The 17,625-nt window shown below is 49.9% G+C and overlaps 1 protein-coding gene across 3 annotated transcripts in view; it reads left to right on the top strand.

Annotated features, from left to right (window-relative positions):
- Nucleotides 1-1,601: 1,601 nt before the first annotated feature.
- MCF2 (MCF.2 cell line derived transforming sequence) overlaps nt 1,602-17,625 on the top strand; it is a 48,786-nt gene continuing 32,762 nt past the window's right edge. Inside the window, exons 1-4 of one of the 3 annotated variants that reach the window (XM_042824832.1) lie at nt 1,602-1,716; nt 10,245-10,313; nt 10,863-10,977; nt 14,521-14,611. In XM_042824832.1, the coding sequence (XP_042680766.1) occupies nt 1,602-1,716; nt 10,245-10,313; nt 10,863-10,977; nt 14,521-14,611 (390 nt within the window). Of the gene's footprint in view, nt 1,717-10,244; nt 10,314-10,862; nt 10,978-14,520; nt 14,612-16,378; nt 16,431-17,625 lie in introns of those variants that run through there. The other 2 variants (XM_042824833.1, XM_042824834.1) reach the window with 2 other exon arrangements.

Here is a 17,625-nt window from a genome sequence, read left to right as displayed (position 1 = left end):
TGCAGCACAGCTGCCTTTGCACGCTCACAGCCTCGCGCGTGGCTGTTTTATAGCTATGTTTTACTGCTGTGCCCCTGAATTGGGCTTTTTTGATGAGTAACTGCACATGAACTCTTTCTCCTTCTTGTACAAAATGCCCCTTATGGCCAGACAGAAAATGGTTCAAACCCAGCTGAGTGAGGATCTGCTGTAACAAAGAGTGCTGACTGAGTGGGTGGTTTTTCCTTGGAAAATTCTGTATCAGTGCATGGAGGGACAAAGGCTGCTGAAATATGGTGTTTCCATATTACCATCCTTAGACCTTGGGTCCTAAATTAATAGCCCCAGCTGCTGTAGTGTTGGAAAAAGGCTGCTATTATAGTAAAGAGCGTAATTAAAAGGTTGTTTTGGAAAAACAGGAACATCCACCTCTCTGTGCTGGCTTCCTGAGCAGCTCTGGCTGCTGTTGGCAATGAGCTGTCATCGTTTGAACCTCGGCACTGGGACATGAGAACTGCTGGCTCAGGTGGGTGCTGTGTGCTGGTCAGATGCGGCCGTGCATGGCTTAGAATCATAGCATCATAGTGTCACTAAAGTTGGAAAAGACTACCAAGATCATCTAGTCCAACCATCCAACTTAACCACCAGTACTGCCTGCTAACCACATCCCTCAGTGCTGCATCTCCACGTTCTGTGGGCACCTCCAGGGATGGTGACCCCACCGCCCCCCAGGCAGCTGTGCCAGCGCCCAACCACTCTCTCTGAGAAGTATTTCCTATCATCCAGCCTGAACCTCCCCTGGTGCAACATGAGGCCATTCACTCTTGTAGTATTGCTGTTAGCTGGGAGAAGAGGCCAACCCTCATCTCGCCACCACCTCCTTCCAGGGAGCTGTAGATGATGATGTGCTCTCCCTGACTCTCCCCTTTTCCAGGCTGAACCCCAGTTCCCTCAGCTGCTCCCCACCAGACCGGTGCTCCAGACCCCTCACATTGCCCATCTCTGCTCACACCCCACAGCACCTCGATGTCTTTCTCTAGTGAGGGGCCCAACACTGAGCACAGCACTGAGGTGTGGCATCAGCAGAGCTGAGTATGGAGGGATGACCACCAGCTGCTCCTGCTGGCTGCACTACTGCTGGCACAGTTCTTAGTACTGCTGAAGGAATTTTCTAAAATACTGCTGACTGAGGATGAAAACATGGCACTTTGGGTTTTCATTCGCTTGTTTGTTTGTTTGTTAGTTTGTTTTGGAGATGGGAGTAAGAGAAGCAGATGAAGTGAAAATCTAGACTTGCAGTAGGAAACGCAGAAGGCATGACAATGAGAAACAACGACTGCGCTCGGCCTGCGCGCCCCGGGCACCTTCGGGGCTACAGCGCTCCCGACGCGGGCAGCCCCTGCACGGCCGAGGGCGACGCAGCACCGCCGGGCACAACACAGCAGGGCGGGACGCGGGGAGCAGCGCCGGGCAGACGGCGGGGGAGGCGGGGCGGGCGGCCCGTCGGGGCGGGCTCGGGGCGGGCAGGGGAGGCTCCCAGTTCCCCAGCCCCGCCTCGGCGGCGGCGGCGCTCGGACTCGGGGCGGCGGAGCGCGGCCGGCGGGGGAGCGCTGCCGCGGGGCATGGCCCTGGCGCCGGCCCCGGCCGGGCCCCCGCCGGGGGGTACCTCGGCGGGGGAGATGGAGCGCTACTACTGCCTGCTGCGGGCCGCCGCGCTGCTGGAGGCCGCCGCCGCCGGTGAGTCCCGGGGTGCGGGGATAGGTTCCCTGAAGGACTGCGGGTGCCCGGGGGGCGGCGGGGCGCAGCTGCGCGGTGCTGCCCGCTGCCCCGCGGGGTCTCGGCTCGGGGCGCCGCGCGGGCTCCGTGCGGACTCGGGGCTGTCCCCGCCGCGGCCCGGGTCTATTTGTGGAGCTGCGCTCACGTTCTTAATGGAGATCGTTTAAACGCGGCTGGGTCTATTCCGGGCGGGCACCGAGCGGAGCCCACAGGTGGTAACTTCTCTCGCACGGAAAGTGTGAGTTCAGCAGCGGGATGCGGGCGCGGTGCTGCGGGCGCTGAACTCCGCCTATCCGGGAAGGCTCCGGTGGGCTCTGCACAGGCTGATACGGGGACGCTGGGCTTTTTGGTTCTGTGGGCCCCATTACCGGTGCTGAGTGGCTTCATTCTCTTCAAGGAGAGGCTGTGCCACTCTGTGCTGCTGACATCTCCTTTTTGTTATTGGAATGCGTCACTCCAGATGAATCTGAAGTGAGGAGATGGGCTTTGATAAGCAGAAAGGTGCCCCCCTCTACAATTTCCCACAGCTGCAACTGAGGAAGGCTCTGTGAAGCCTCAGGATGGTGATGTGCCCTTCCTGAGCTTCCAAAGTAGCAAAGCAGCGGTGTGTGCAGAGCACGTGCAGCTGGTGTCAGCCTCATGCCCCATCCCTGGGCCTTTGGCACTGCCAGACCCCACACCAGGGGATGCCCAGAGCTGCAGGATGTGCTGGGTTGTAGTTCCGTAATGGCAGGGCACAGCCTGACCCGCTGCCCTGGGCTGTACGCTGCTCTTGTGCCTCAACAATGCGTCCTTTGATGGACAATGATCTGCTCATACACTGCAGCATTGACTTCTTTTTTGTTGTTCTGTTTATCTGCGGGGAGAACAGATTTTTGGATTTCTGCGGGGAGGTCTTTAATGGCTGGGGAAAGTGGTGGCATTCTGGGTGACTCCATTGCCACTGGAGGATGCATACCTTGCTGGGAGGTGAAGGCGCTCGTTGCTCCTCATTAGCTCACAGCTGGCAGTGTGCTTGGAGCCGTGCCAGGCACAGGAAAGACACACTGACCCAAAAAGGCTTATAGCTCCGTTCGAGTTCCCTTGACCTCTTTGCAAAGAGCAGCATAAGGCGCGGGAGGAATTGATCAGGAGGAAAGGCCTCAGGTGTGGACTTAGCAAAGCATCCCCTGCTCCTGGGAGCAGCTCTTGGGAATGCTCTCCTCAAAGCACCCTCTGCTCCCATCGCACACTGCCACTCTGCATCTGTGAATGCGATGGGAAAGCACAGAGGTGATCATTGTGACAGAGGATGTCGTTGAATGGCTGTGATAGAAAATACAACAGTCCCAGTCCTCCTTGTGCTGATGTTGGTGACGGAGCACCCACAGTGCTTGCACAGGGTCTGCTGGCACACAAATGGGGCACAGATGGCGTTTCGTAGGAGCAGGATACGGGGGGGATCCTGGTGAGCTGCTCTTGGCAGATGACCTCTGAAATATCAGAATGTCTCCCCAAAGGCACAGCTGTATGACTAGAGCTGCACGGTCTGGACATATAATGTGGGATATACATAGATTCTTAAGACGAGGCATGAAAAAAGATACAAAATTGACTAAAGTTCCCCAAAGTCATGAGATATTATTAAATCAGGGGGTTTATTCCCTCCTCACTGATTTTTGAGCCTTATATGGGGTTGTGCTTTATTTCTCTTTACACATCAGTACTGGAAACCTGTTGCTTATTTCCAGCACGAGGTGATTTACTCCCTCCCGTATTTGCCATACAGTTAGATGTACAAATCCCAAGGATTTTGGAGCTCTTCCTTCCTTGACGGAGCCTTACACGTGTGTAGAGCTCATGCCCTGTGGAAGCAGAGTGCTGTTGTCACCCGACCTGCCCCGGTGCTGCAGAGGATGTGGGACACTGGCAATGGGACCAGGGAACGTGGGATGAGCTTCCTCTCCATCAGTCACGTTTGCTACAACTGTGGTTTAACCGTTCATCATTCATATGCAATGACAGAAGTGAAGTGACAGCAGGGCTGTGTGGGAGGGGAGGAACCGAGGTGTTAAACGGTGGGGGAAAGAAGAAGAGCCTTCCAATGCACGGCCTTGCTGGGGAGCTGTGGGGCTGTCCCTGGGGATGGGGTCACTCAGGAGCACTGGGCTGTTCCTGTGCCGCCAACCTCTTCCTGCTGCAGGAAAAGCAGTCTGGCTTTGAATGTGGGCTTTTGCTCAGCGGGGGAAGGATGGAATTGAGCATTTTCAATTGAGGGCAATTGTTTTTAGTTTCCTGAAAGTGCAGCAGAGTTCCCAGGTTATGCTGTTGTGGGAACCTGGCTGTACAATTTGGTTTCCTTGCTCTGTGGGCTGTGAAAGTGAATACATTGTTCCAATGACTTCCCTGCACTTAATTCCTGGTTTCTAAGCAGGTGTTCTCGGGCTCGAGGATTTACTGCTATTACACGTATGATGAGTTACTTTGTTGGTGCACAAAGCTGGAATTTGGCTTGGAAAGACCAACACTTCTGCGGTACTGGATGCTGATGTGCAGTTATTGATGCATATACTTGCTTCTATTTGGCTCTGCAGCAGCCTGCTTGGGAAGTCCTTTGTACTGAAAGCGATGTGTGGTGGAGGCCGATGGTGCTGCCTGGGAGGTGATCACTGCTAGCACAGCTTTGGTGGACAGCTGGCAGGCGAGCATGGAGCTGCTGTGTGCAGCACCCGGTGCTGAGCCTGCACAAGGGCAGAGTGTCGGAAATGGGGAGCAGGAGAGAAGCAAGAACACACTGGAGCTCATAAGGATTATAAATTTGAGGAGCTAAATTTTCTCAACTCCCACACTGAGTTTGAATCCACCAGGGTGGGTGTTGAGAAACTTTCGTTACATTTCTTGCAATAGATGCAAATTCACGTATGGTTGAGCTGCCTTCTGTCTCTCCCCATTTTTGCTTAGTTAGGGGTGATGCGAGGAAGCAGGCTGCCTGCTTGGATGTGAGCAGACCCAAGCACCCAGTGCTCAGTTCCCCCATGTTAGGAGCTGCAGCAATAACAGGAGATAACGTGTAAGCCTGGCTGTAGTTTGGTTTACTTTCAGCTGGCCTTTTGTGAGCAGAGCTGCTGCGGTTTGCCCGCTGTTTGCTCCTGGCTGGGGGAGATCCCCCTCAGCTGGAATGCTCAGTGACCACAACGTAGCATTTTCTTCTATGTTTCCACTCATATCATCATTCTTTATAAATCTGAAGCCTTTCAAAGAGGATTCACTCTTTTTCTGCTGTTCAGTTTCTCAGATGTTGGTAGCTGCTCCCAGGTGTGGGATCTGTGCCTGAGCTGCAACATCTTCTGCAGTGGAGCCCTGGGAGGCCCTGGAGGAGAAGTACAGGCACTGGGTCAGGGAGGACCATCTGGTGCCGTATCCTGCCTCCTACACTCCGCCGGAGTGGGTGCTTGGGGAAAAGCAAAAGAACAAGCTTGCAGTTGGAGCCTTTCCTTAAAAAATTGCCTGCTCTGACAGAGGATAATTTAAGGTGTCCTTGAGCCAGGTGCAGTCAAGCGGCATCCAGCACAGCGATGCACTAACCCTCCTGGGGCTTTCTAACGCTTGTTGAATCCCTGGATGGATTTGAGGTGCTCGAGCCAGATGTTCCTGCCTCTGTTTCCCACCTGCAGTGATGCTTCTGGTGTGATCTGTCCCGTCTGCACCCTGCATTTTGCTCCTGCCAGCTCTGAGCTCTGTGCCACCCCCGTGCTGATGCTGGGCGTGTGTGGCTGCAGCTCCTTCCTCTGTCAGACGCCTGGGAGCCACGTGGATTGAGAAACCCCATGTGGATTGAGAAACCCACGTGGACTGAGGCTTGTTGAGAGGTGCGCAATGGGTTTGCATGTGGTGTGGCTGTGATGGTAAGCGGTCAGCAGCCCATGGCTGTGGGACAGGGGCTGTCCCCATGCGGCACCGTGGTGGGTACTGGGGCTCATGGCATTCCAGGTACAGAAGCTTTCTGCCATCCATATTTTAATGGCTTTTTTGTGTCACTCACCTGGCCTGGGGAGTGGTGGCATGGTTTGGGGCTGTGAGCTGCTGGATGTGCCATGTGTGCATGGCTCGAGGTGGATCAGAGCTGTGTGGCTGCTGTTAGAAACAACCGAAGGTTATGCGTGCAGCATAGATCACTTCCAATGTGACCGCAGCAAGATTTACTCCCAGCTACTGAAGAATTTTGTCTCAGAACCAGGAAGGGGCCTCCAGACCTCAGCTGTCGGTCCTCTGCCCAAACCAGGTCCTGCAAATAAGCCTTTTGTAAACACAATGGGCCTTATGTTCCGAGCAGCACAATGTCCTATTATCTGCTATATGTTCCTTAAGGAAGACATTGTGCTGAACTGCACGAGCAGAACCAGCAGCCTCACACTGCTGGCCCATGGCCAGGCTGCAGCGTGCGCCCATGCCTGCCCTGCTGCGCTCAGCCTGGGACAGGTGCAGGCATCAGGCTGGATCCAGGTGTCAGCTTCCTTGGGGAGATGCACAGGGGATGCAGGGGTGCCTGCTGTCCTTGCACTGCTTGTACCCTGCAGCCAGCTGCAAGCTCCCTCAGTGGGCACAGTGCTGCTGTGCAGGCTTTGTGCAGGCTCTTCCCACCAGCGGGCTGTGCACGGGAGGGCACTTTATAGACAGGGTGAGAGGATGTTCTTTCTAGTATCTCCCTCCACACTGCTTTCTGGATATGGCTGGTAGGAAGGGTAACAATGGTTCTTGTTGTGTACTGGATTGAATCCAGAATTTTTTGAAATTATTCAAGCGGGAAAGCTCAGCAGCTGGTGGCTGGGATGCCCCAAGGACTTGGATCTCCTGCAGCAAGATGTTCCCTCCATTGCTGTGGCATGGATTTCTTCCCTTCCTCCTGGTGGAACCCCTGGGCTTTTGCAGGTGATTACATTTCACATGACGCTTATCCAGAGTGAATTTCCTGAGTACTGGGCTGCAGGCTTGCTCCTTCTGAGTGCTTTTTTACAGCTATGGGATGGGGTATGGCTATCTAGACTGAATCAGGGCAAATGGCAGGCTGCTGTGTTGGTCCTTCTGCCTGGCTGTAGGGCTGTGTTGCCATTCTTTGCCTCAATGAATATTTAATTTTGCAACGCAGAACAACTTCAACAGGAGAGGTGGAGACAGCATTCATTGCATTGCATTGGGTTGAGAGATGGAGTGCTCTGCTCTGAGCGATTTCTGTTCCAACTCCTGTGCGTGCCAGATAAGGCAGGGCTGAATCCTCATACCCCAGCCCAGCTCGTGCTCCAGCAGCTGTCTGGGAGCTCCCAGCAATGCTGGCCACAGACATGAGTTCCCTTGTCAGCCTGGAGGAGTCCTCACTGAGGCTGCCCAAGCACAGCACCTTTCTGTGGCTGTCACTGCTCTGTGTGGGCCTGCACTACACTTGGGGCTGTGGTGGAACATGCTGTGACACCAGATGCTGGTTGATGACCACAGTTAACCCAGAAAGTCTCCAGGAGATATGGAAATAGATTACAAATACGTTCATTTGCGCGTTCCCCTGACACCAAATCAACCTTTTTGCTTTGGGTGTAGACGTCCAAATGGACAGAAAACAGAGAACAAGTAGATCACGGAGAAGCTCAACGTTTACGCTTGTCATTTAATTTGGTTCAGTTTTGTTTCCTAGGCTACGCAGCAACACTCGCAGGAAGAGCTATTATTCATTCACAACAAAGCTATCTCCAAGCGTATTTTGTAGCTGCAAACAATACTTGGCCAATGTTGTAAAATGTAAGGCGCTGTTACACTGCCTTGGCAGATGAGTTACACAGCTGCCGCCTGCAGATGCTATGGACCTGCAAAGTTTAGAATAGAAAAGAAAACAATAGTTACCAGACAGCAAAGCACTGGGGAGTTTAATTGAGTCTCTTGGCTGCTGTGTTCCGTGAGTGAATTTGGACCCAGATGACTGCTGTCCTCTTTCTGAATGCCTAGTTGCTGCACTGCTATGACAGTGTATGGTTTAGGTGCTGTTTGCTTTCAGTAAGACCCTAAAAGCTGGATATGATTGATGCCCCACTGCCTTTCACTGCTTTTGTCTCGGAGGTGAATATTTGATAGCAAAGGCTGCTCTTCTGTATAGGATTGCAGCGTCCAACTGCTGTGTCATGGGCACAGCAACATGCAAATCTCTTGATTTTTCTCCAACGTTTCTCGAGGAAGATGCATTTGATGACAAATGCAGAGCAAGCACCAGGGATGAGTTGGCTGAGGAGCAGCTCTAAGAGAATGCCATCAGCCCACTGTGCTCTGACCTCACCAAGGGCAGCTGCTGTTCCTCTGGGCTGCCCTGCCTGCTGAGATGGTGAGGGTTTGCAGGGGAGGTGCTCCCCCAGACTTCACTAGTTCTCACTCAATGGAGTTAAATTTTGGGTGTTCAACTTGAGACCACTTGGAAGGACCTGATTTTTCTGTTCGTGCTGAATGCTCCCTTCCAAAAACCTGATCCATTGGAAAGCAAGAAGCTCAAATTCATAATGATGCTGCAGGATTCTGGGCCTCCGTCTGCATGTTCAAGTCAAGAATGAAGCTTTCTGTGAACCTGGAAACCACAGCTCTCAAAGCATGGAGGGAACTCCATCCAATGCAGTTTCACAGTATGCTGTGGATTTGGCCATGTGGCCCGGAAGATGCTTGGCACCAGCATTTCAAGTTGATGTTAGGAAAAATTTCTTAGAAAAATTGGTGAGACGTTTGCATAGGCTGCCCAGGGGGTGATGGGGTCACCCTCCCTGGAGGTGTTTCAGGGCAGTGGAGATGTGGCACTGAGGGACGTGGTTGTGGGTCTGGTGGGGGTGGGCTGGGGTTGGACTTGGGGATCTTGGAGATCTTCTCCAACCTTAACAATTCTATGATTCTATTTCCCCTTCTTTATCACTGCAGAATAGCAAACAAAAGCTGTTTATTGTAAGCCTGCAACTGTGTTTGGCTTTAGTGCTGTGCACGTGAGGCACACATGGGCATTGTGTTGTCGCCCAGTGTCCCAGTGGCTGCATCTTCAGGAGAGCAAACACCAGGTGTGGGCCGTGCCATGAGCTTTACCTGGACTGGAAATGTACACACTGCTGCTGAACAGCCCCACACCTTCCAGAGGCAGCCAAGATAAACATGCACTTGGCCTTGGGGCTTCTCTGTTTTCCAAGGCCAGTGTGTTTGTTGTCGTATATTCCATGTGTTGGAGCTCATTAACTTATTCATGTGATTCTTATCAGTATGAAAATATTGACATGAACAAGTACAGAAGAAAGTTATCACCACTGCTTTCCCCTGAGTTAGGTGAAGCAGTCAGCTGAATGAGCAAGAAATACTTGAAATGTCTTTGCAAAACAAACTTCTTCCTTACCAAAGCTTATTCTAAGGCCTGTTGAAATCAAGAACGAGTGCCAGTCCCTCATCAACAAAAAAACTTATTTTGTCTACGTGTGCATGTAACAGAAGGGAACAGGTGGGTGGCGTGGAGGGACAATGGCAGAGTGTGCTTAATGCCTCGTGGGGCTGCCATGCTGCAGCTCAGCCAAAGCAGTGCTTGAGAAATCCTTAGGTAAAGTCAAAGTGACCAGAAGGCTTTCGGGAACAAGTGAAATAGAATAAATATTGATTATGGTGGAACATGCTGAAGTATTGGCCAATGTGATTTAGGACAGCCAACAGAACGCTCCTTGGGACTGGCTCCCTAAAACAATTAATGTTTAAAATGTAATTATCGGAAAGCAAAAGGTCCTTAATGTGTATAGATGTTTCAAAATGTTTCCTTGTGGGAACAAAGATGTTTAATTTTCAGCTCGTGTTCCATTTATAGATAATCCAGAATAATGCCCGTGTGCTCAGTGAGTCTGGTTTCTGTTTGCTTTTCCCAGTGAAAGGTAAAATTATGCATATTGTTCTGATGTGCTTCACTGCCACTGAAATGGTCACGGTGTGCTAAATGTGATATTAAAACAGCCTCTCCCATTATTTGATTAAAAAGAGTTCTAATAGTGAACATAAGAACAACAGCCTTTGCAGTGCAGGTGGCCCCATGCCAGCTGTAAATAGCCCAGCTGCTTCCAGAAGCTTATTTGCTGTAAGTTAAGAAATGTGACAGCATGAAAACCCCAACCTCGACTGCAGCGGTCCTGGCTGCTCAGCCTCATGTACATCTGTGGCTGGAAAGCACTGCCATACAGGTGGGTACGATTGGTATGAAAGTATGAAAGTTCCATGAGGAATTCTCTGTTGAGGGAAGCACTCTCAGCATCCCAAGCAGTTTGATAGAATAAATTTACTGCAGAGTTGTGGCATTCACCCTGTTAGAGTCAATAGAAAACCATAAATCCTTTGTTGCAGACTTTCTTCCCTAGTTTAGGGAAACTGCATTTGGTGTAAGTCCCACTTTTGTGTTACACGTTGATAGATGTGTTTGCTTTTGATTTGTTCCTCTCTTTTTGACTGCTGCATTTGTTTTTTTTGCTCAGAAACGACAGCACCCATCTGTGCTAAGGACATCAGTGATGAGTTGATGAAGCAGTTTGCTTTTCTTTCTGGTGAGTAGCAGGAGCCTTGCATGTTCTCTCTTCGTGTTGTAATTAAATACTCCAGATGAACTGCTTGGCAAAGTGATACTCCATACGGGATGTTATCTGTCAAGCAGTCTTCATTGCCACCAGAAATGCTGTTAATAAAATATTGAGGCGGCTCGAAAGAATGTATTAGATTTCTGTCTCTGTACAATACTTGCTCCTTCAAAATGCTCAAAGCTTTGCAAATATTTTGCCTTGAAATGTGTAAGCTCGAGAACAGTGTGCATGGATTTTCCTTGCATTTCTGACTTCTGTCTCACGTAAAGTGTGCTCAACAAATAAAGGAAATATCTGGTACCAAGTAGTTTTGCTTCTACCACCTGTGCATGTGTGTTGTGCTTGAAATCAGTGCCAGAATCTGACCTACTTTGGCTGTTCTGGTGATGTAAATACCCTCTGTAATAACATAGGCTGTAGGCTGGTGGGGTGTTTTTTGACCTGGATTGTGCACCTGGATTTTGCTGCTGGCTCTCCCAGAAAACACCCACAGAAGAACTCTTGTCTTCCTTCCAGGTGGCCGAGGGAAGGACAAGGCTTGGATCATCACCTTGCCTGACAACTCTCGCTTCAACGATGTGCCTGAGGATGTTGTAACTAAAGTCTTAACATACCTGACATCAGTCCCGAGGTATGTGGCTGCCTTCTGTCTCTCCTGTGATGGGCAGTGTCAATCTGACCTGGGCCAGGTGCAATATCTTCAGCTTAATGCTGTGCATGGGCACGATGGATGTCTTCAGCTCCTAGGGCAGGGGAGAAGACAAGCAATTAATTGCAAGCTCTTGTGGTGTCCAGGTGTGGTGTTTATGTGCCAGTAACTGCAGATAAAAAGTGGACATGATCCTTATTACTTGCAAGCCTGCATGTATCATCAGTTCCGTTTATTAAGTTTCTAATTAGCAACAAGCTTTCTTTTAAGCTTTGACATGTGTCACTGCTTAAATATGCCATTCCTCTCCAGAGCAATACTGCGACGTGTACAGATAGAGAGTCATTACTGTGGAAAAGAGAAATGTAACCAAAGGAAGAGAATAATTACAGGAACAAAGCCATTTGGGGTCCCCATTACACTCAGCAGCGTGCTGCAGCTCCATTATGTGCCCATATCCCAGGGTTAAGCAGCCAGCAATCTGTCCCGACCACATGCAGGGCTCTGTGCTCAGATTGATGGCGCTCCCACTTCTTGCTGCTGAGCCTGACTCAGTTACCTGGAATGCTTAATTTCCTTGAATAATGCCTGTTTTGGCAAATTTCTTCCTTCAGGGAGAGTAGGTTGACAGCAGCTAGATGGGAGCTTTCCATCAGCAGCTGCCTCGGGAGAAGTGCTGTCTGTTTTGCCACCTCTGCAGGAATGAAAAGGGCCTCTGGTCTCTCTTTCTTTCTTGATCTAGTGTGAAGCTGTGCTCCTCCTGGCTCAGGCTTGCAGAGGGGTCTTTCCCTCCTGTCCTGCTGGGCAGGTTGCTCCTGGCTGTGTGTGTGCTTCTCTACCTGAATCTTTCAGGGCTTTTTATTCCATGTGACTTTAAACACCCTGGCGTTAGCATGATTAGCAGTCTTGCTGTCCCTGTAATAGGTCAAACTCAATCAAGAAACTAATGAGAGCTGAGAGCTTGCTGGTGATTCAACCGTGCTCAGCGTGTTATTTGTAAAACCACTTTAATCATGCTTCTCTAGTCCTCCTACTGCCATCTCAGCCTGCTTCAGTACCTGGCTGTTCTAACAATGCTGGAGCCTGAAACGAATGAGCTGTACAGAAGGAGCTGTAGAAACACAGGCACTTCCCTGCCATGTACCTGTGGATGGGTATGGGTTTATCAAAACCACATGCACCACGCCGTCCATCTGTTATCAGCAATGACTATGGGTTGTCCTGCTGACACCAGTCTGTGGGAACCACATGGGATGTCAGGTCTGTAGTATTTTAGGGAGCTGAATTTCATGGACTGCTTCTCCTGGAGTTGCCAGCTGGAAGCTGTTCTTCGCTCAACAAGGTGAGCGTGTTAGTGACAGAGCCAGGAGGAAGCTGAGTTTTGTATTCAATTAATTTGATTTTGGGATTCCTGCGACCATAATGCAGGACATGGTTGTATGGAAAAGCTGTAGAGAAAAACAATAGAGAAGATGATACAGAATGATGATACAGAAAGAGGAGTAGTGTGTTCTCACATTCCGTGCACCCCAGTCAAAATACACGTGGTGGGCTGTGTGCTGAGGGGTGGGCTTTGCTGAATAGCACTACACATTGGTGTGCTTGAAGGAGAGGCACAGGAGAAAGGGACAAATCCTAATCTATGCAGAAAGGTGACCCTAACAGTGATCCTGATGATGCAGCTTTTAGTTATTTAGACAAACTTTGTGCATTTCACTTGCATCGTCATATTGAAGTGACATAGAGCCACAGCTGGCGACACGGAGCAGTGAAACCACAACAATTCGGAGCAGCAGAACCATGCAGTGAGTGCTGGGGTGTGCTCTGATCCACCAGCAGCCTCCCAGCCCAGAGAGCAACTTCCCAGCTGCAGACTCAGAGATCCAATTTCAAGTCCTCCTGCAAAAGCTCCCAAGTTTTATTTTTCGTCTGGTGCGTCCTGCAACACACACAAAATTAGGGGTAAGGAAAAAAGGGACAGGAAGCCTCTGTCTGGTTATCCATCTCCATCATACGCTGCTGGATGCAAATAAAGCTGCCTCTTGCAAGCACTTGTGAGAATGCATTGATTTATTTTTCTTGTCGGTCTGAAAGGTACATCATGGGACTGGGAATCTGATCAACCCGCAAGGCCTGGATTGCGAACAGCCATAGGTTTGCTCTGTTTGCCCTAAAATAAATTAAAAATTTCCCATAGTGGATTTCAGGGCTTTTATACAGCTCAGAACTTGCTTCTTTGTGTATGTAAGGGAACTGATAAAAGTAGATGAGCTTACTGAGAGGCTGCTCACTGAATGTAACCTTGTCCAGACTGAATGATGTACTGGGGCATGCTTTGGTGAACTGACATTGTGTTGAGGTCTGGCTGCCTTTTCAGAATTGCTTGGGTTCTGGGTTTGTTGGTGTTGTTTTTGAGGGGGTTTATTACAGTGACAGCAGTGCTGTGTTACTGCTGTATGTGTCTTAATACTGCCAAGGGCTGGGAAATGCTGTCTTGTTGTGCAGGGACCTGCCTTTTAGAGTTGTACACTGGAAAATCAAGCAGTTCTATCCTCATTATCAAAACTAGCCTCGCACAGAAGGATCATTTTGGCCCTCTCCCACCTGCTACTGCTACTAAACTCTTGCTGGGGATTTCCTGACATAAATGTGCAAAGACTTCTCCATGTTGCCAAAACTAATTTGGCTAAAATAGGCTTTTGGCTGAAAGGTTAAGCTTGATTCCAGATGACAGTGTGTAAGCTTACCTCGCACTTTGTTATGTGCCAAGGTTTTGTGTGTGACCTATGTGTAAACCACAGTATTTATTTTCTCTGCTCTTTTCTGGTATGCCTCAATGACAACGCATAAATTGCCTAAAAGCACAAAACCTATGCACTTTGAGCTTGACCTAACACATCCATAGCATGTGTTTGTAGGGATGGCGTGCCCTTACCCTGGGCAAACACAACTCCAGTTTGCAGTTGGAGGTGCCCCTGGTGTGTCTGGTGGTGGAGCTGTGACCAGATATCCTGACAAGGCTGTATTTGTTACAGTCACAGTTCACCTCTGCTCTGGGTCACACTGCAGCACGTGGATCCCCAGAGCTCCCCACTTCCTCAGGGGATTTCAAATCAGCACAAAGGATTTTGATGCGCAGATAGCAGAGGCAATGCTTCAGCCACGAGATGGGCTTCCCAAATTTCTGCTGGAGTCTGGTCTAGGAGATATTTTCAAATGTATTTTGGCAGCACGCTCCATCCCTGGAGGTGTTTGAGGCCAGGTTGAATGGAGCCCTGGGGAACCTGACCCAGTGTCTGACTGCAGCCCTGCCCGCAGCAGGGGGTTGGGACTGAGTGACCCTGAGGTCCCTGCCAACCCCAGCTGTTCTGTGGTTGTCTCACACCTGTGGAAATGTCAGAATGGGCTTTGTTTTCTGTATTCTTGGGATTGTTTTTTGGGAACAGCGGAGAGGGTGGGACAGGGAACAAAGTCACATTCCCTCACAATGTCATTCATTTACTTTTTTAATTTTCAATCCCATAGTCAACATGAGTCGGACACCAAATTTATCCTAATCTTGGATAGAAGATTGGACACATGGACATCTGTCAAAATGACTCTCCAAAAAATTGCAGTAAGTCCTCTTTAATGGAAATTTCTTTCAAGGTACGGAGTCGCTGTGTTCATTCTGTGCCACTTTCAGAAAGCATCAGGAATTGGGAGCAACGATGCTTGTGCTTTCTCTCTTGGTAGCATTTTACTTTATGGCCCTGTGATTAATTCAGTCATGGCTCTGTGCCTCATTTGAATGCATAAATGAGCTGTTTGAGCATTAAACCAATTCATTTGCTTGTTTTTGTACTTTCCCTTAGTGGTCCAAATGTGTTTTCTGCCACATTCTGTGATTCTGTTGGGTGGAGAATTTGGCTTCATATATATTCTTTCTAGACACTGGTTATTAGTGAGAGTATATTTTACCTAATTTTCAGTGACTGAAAGGGTTGGATTGTTAAAACAGGCTGCGCAGCCATTTGTTTGTGGACTCGGGATGGAAAAGCTGTTTTAAACATGCACCCCTGCGTTCACTTTTTGTGCTGCCTGTTCTGAACATGAAGCAAGTTTTCTGCTACTCACCAACACATTGAGCCATGGGGAACCAGAGCACAGCATTCCTGGTCCAGCTGGACTTGGCCTTAGTGGCATTTTGCTCATAGGCATCTGGTGGAAGGAAGGATTGCCATTACCTTTCTGCACTGTACGTAAGGTACTGATGTCAGTATTTGATTGTATTTTTATTATTTATTTTTTTTCACTTCTGAGCTTTACAACATGAATTTGCGCACATCAGGAGAGAAAGGGCAGCATTTGAAAAATAGAGAATAATTCCTTAGAGCGATCATCAGAATTCAGTTCTGCTGCTGGTGTTTGAACCAGTGGGAGTTCCAGGAGCTTCCTTTAAGGGTGATGTCGGTGCTTTGCATAGTTTGGAAGTTTCAAGCACCAAAAATCCTGTCTGTCCTAATTTGTGGCTTCAAACAGAAGTGCCATTCATCTCGTGTTTCATCAGGAAACATAATTACTGTGTGACCTCTGAGTGCACACCCTATTAGTGTACCTGTGTCCACGCAGAGCAGCAGCTTTGCCTGGGATGTATCAGGGCTGTGTGTGCAAATACTGCAGCGCAGCTGTGTGCAGAGGGCAGGAATCTGCTAAATGCCAAGAGTTGGGAAGCTCGCCTTAAAAACCAGAGGGCCCAGCCTTGGAAGGCCATCTTAGTGACCAGGAGGGGTTCTGCTGGACTTGCTTTGTGCCAGTAACACAAAAGGTTACATCCTGATTTACTTGCAGTCAAACTGTAATGCATGCTGCATTTCTGATCTTTGCATCATTCTGGAATAAAGAAGTGCAAATGAGCTGCATTTGAAATACAGTGCCCTATTTTTTCAGCATAAGGATATGCAGCTCTGCAGTCATGCATCTGACCCAGGGTGTTTTTTTATCAGAATACAGATTTTTGTTTAACTCCTTTGTGTATGCCATTCTGTACTGACTGCATGGGCTCATGCTTGTGCCATTGCTTTGGAAAGCGAGACCCTGCCAGCAGGCTCAAGCCGTAGGTTTTGCTACGGACTGCATTCCTTCGCACACGAAATCTTAATCAACTTCAGAACGCGTGCTTCAGAGAGCAGCAGGGAGGGGGAAAAAAAAAAACAAACCACCAAACCAGAACAGTGAAAGCTGTGGTGCAATCGCCCAGGCTCGGTCGTGGCGGAAAGCAGCCGGCCCCGTTCCGAGGCTGATTTTTGGCATTCCACCTTAAATCGAAGCCGGCGCTCGGGAAGCAGGGAGCGGGGCCGCCGCGTCCCTCTGCGGAACCGCCGCAGCGCTGCGGCCGCGGGGCCATGGCCGAGGGGAGCCCCGCGCGGGGCGGCAGGAGGCCGCGGAGGAATGCGGTAAGGCGCTGCGTGCCCGCGGAACGGCCCGGCATCGCGGGGAAAGGCGCCGTGGGGGCGGCTGCAGACGCGCCGCACCCGCGACCTTCGCGCGGCTCCGCAGCGATGCGAGTGCCGGCGGGCGGCGGGGCTCCGTCCGCGGTGCGGGCGGCCGGGGGAAGCCCCCAGAGGGCCGGGCGGGACCTGCTGCACGGCGCCGGTGCTCGCGGCGTCTTCGGGGTTGGCCGTGCAGCCCGCTGGAATCAAGGCGGCACGGCGCTCCGGAGCTGCGTTTTGGCTGTCGGGGAGGTGAGGCTGGAGTTGGCCCTGCTTGGCGTTATTGCTGTGTGGTTGCTACCTTAAGGGACGGAAGATAGTCGTGAACTTCAGCATCCGCATAAGGACCGTTAGCTTCGATTCCAGTTGCTCTGAAACAAAGTCACGGGCGGGCGCTACTTTTGTTTCGGTCTATTGATCTCCAGCCTCACAGATGGCCCAGTAAACTGCAGGGAACGTGTCCTCAGAAAGCCAGTCTTAACGTTATGTAAAACCACGTTAAATATATTAAGCTATTCGGTAAGGAGTTAATAACTGCAATGCTTTCAGTGTGTGTTCTTTCCTGTGCTGCATTAACCCAGCTCACCTATATTGACTACAACAGCTCTGTTGTATTTGAGCGTGCATGTAAGCAGTTGCTGATGCGGGGCCTTAAAACATACACGCCTGTGTGCTCAGGATGGGGAGTTTCCTGAACGTGTTCTTTGCCATGGAATGCTCCTGGGATGTTGCTGGGTACCTGATAGTTTTCTGTCTTTCCCACTCTGCAGAGGAATACCAAAAGGCAAAGAGTTTAGAGGATTCTTTTAGGTGGTTTATTATGCACAAATTCTTTTCAGTGTCATAAGATAAAGCACAAGGCAAATTTTAAGACCCTTTTGTCATTGCTTTCTTGATTATATTATGGGGAACATTTTTGGTGGGTTTTGTTGGTCTGCCCACCTCCCCATTAACTTCAATATTATCAGAGCTCAGTTTGCAGAGCTTCAGACTTCAGCCCTTGGACGAATGAGAATTGTAGCAGCAAGAGAAATACACGCAGTCCCTTCAGGAAAGTTATCTCAGAGGAATTATTAGTCTGCCTGTCTATCTATATTTTTAACTTTTCATCCTTCCTCTTAAGTCTGCAGGAGGGCACAGGGCATGGATTCATTGGTAG

The sequence above is a fragment of the Centrocercus urophasianus genome, unplaced genomic scaffold (genome assembly GCF_019232065.1).
Source record: "Centrocercus urophasianus isolate 14NV4802_14NV808 unplaced genomic scaffold, USGS_Curo_1.0 seq_24, whole genome shotgun sequence".
NCBI classification, from domain to species: Eukaryota; Metazoa; Chordata; class Aves; order Galliformes; family Phasianidae; genus Centrocercus; species Centrocercus urophasianus.
This window is presented reverse-complemented; position numbering and strand designations above follow the sequence as displayed.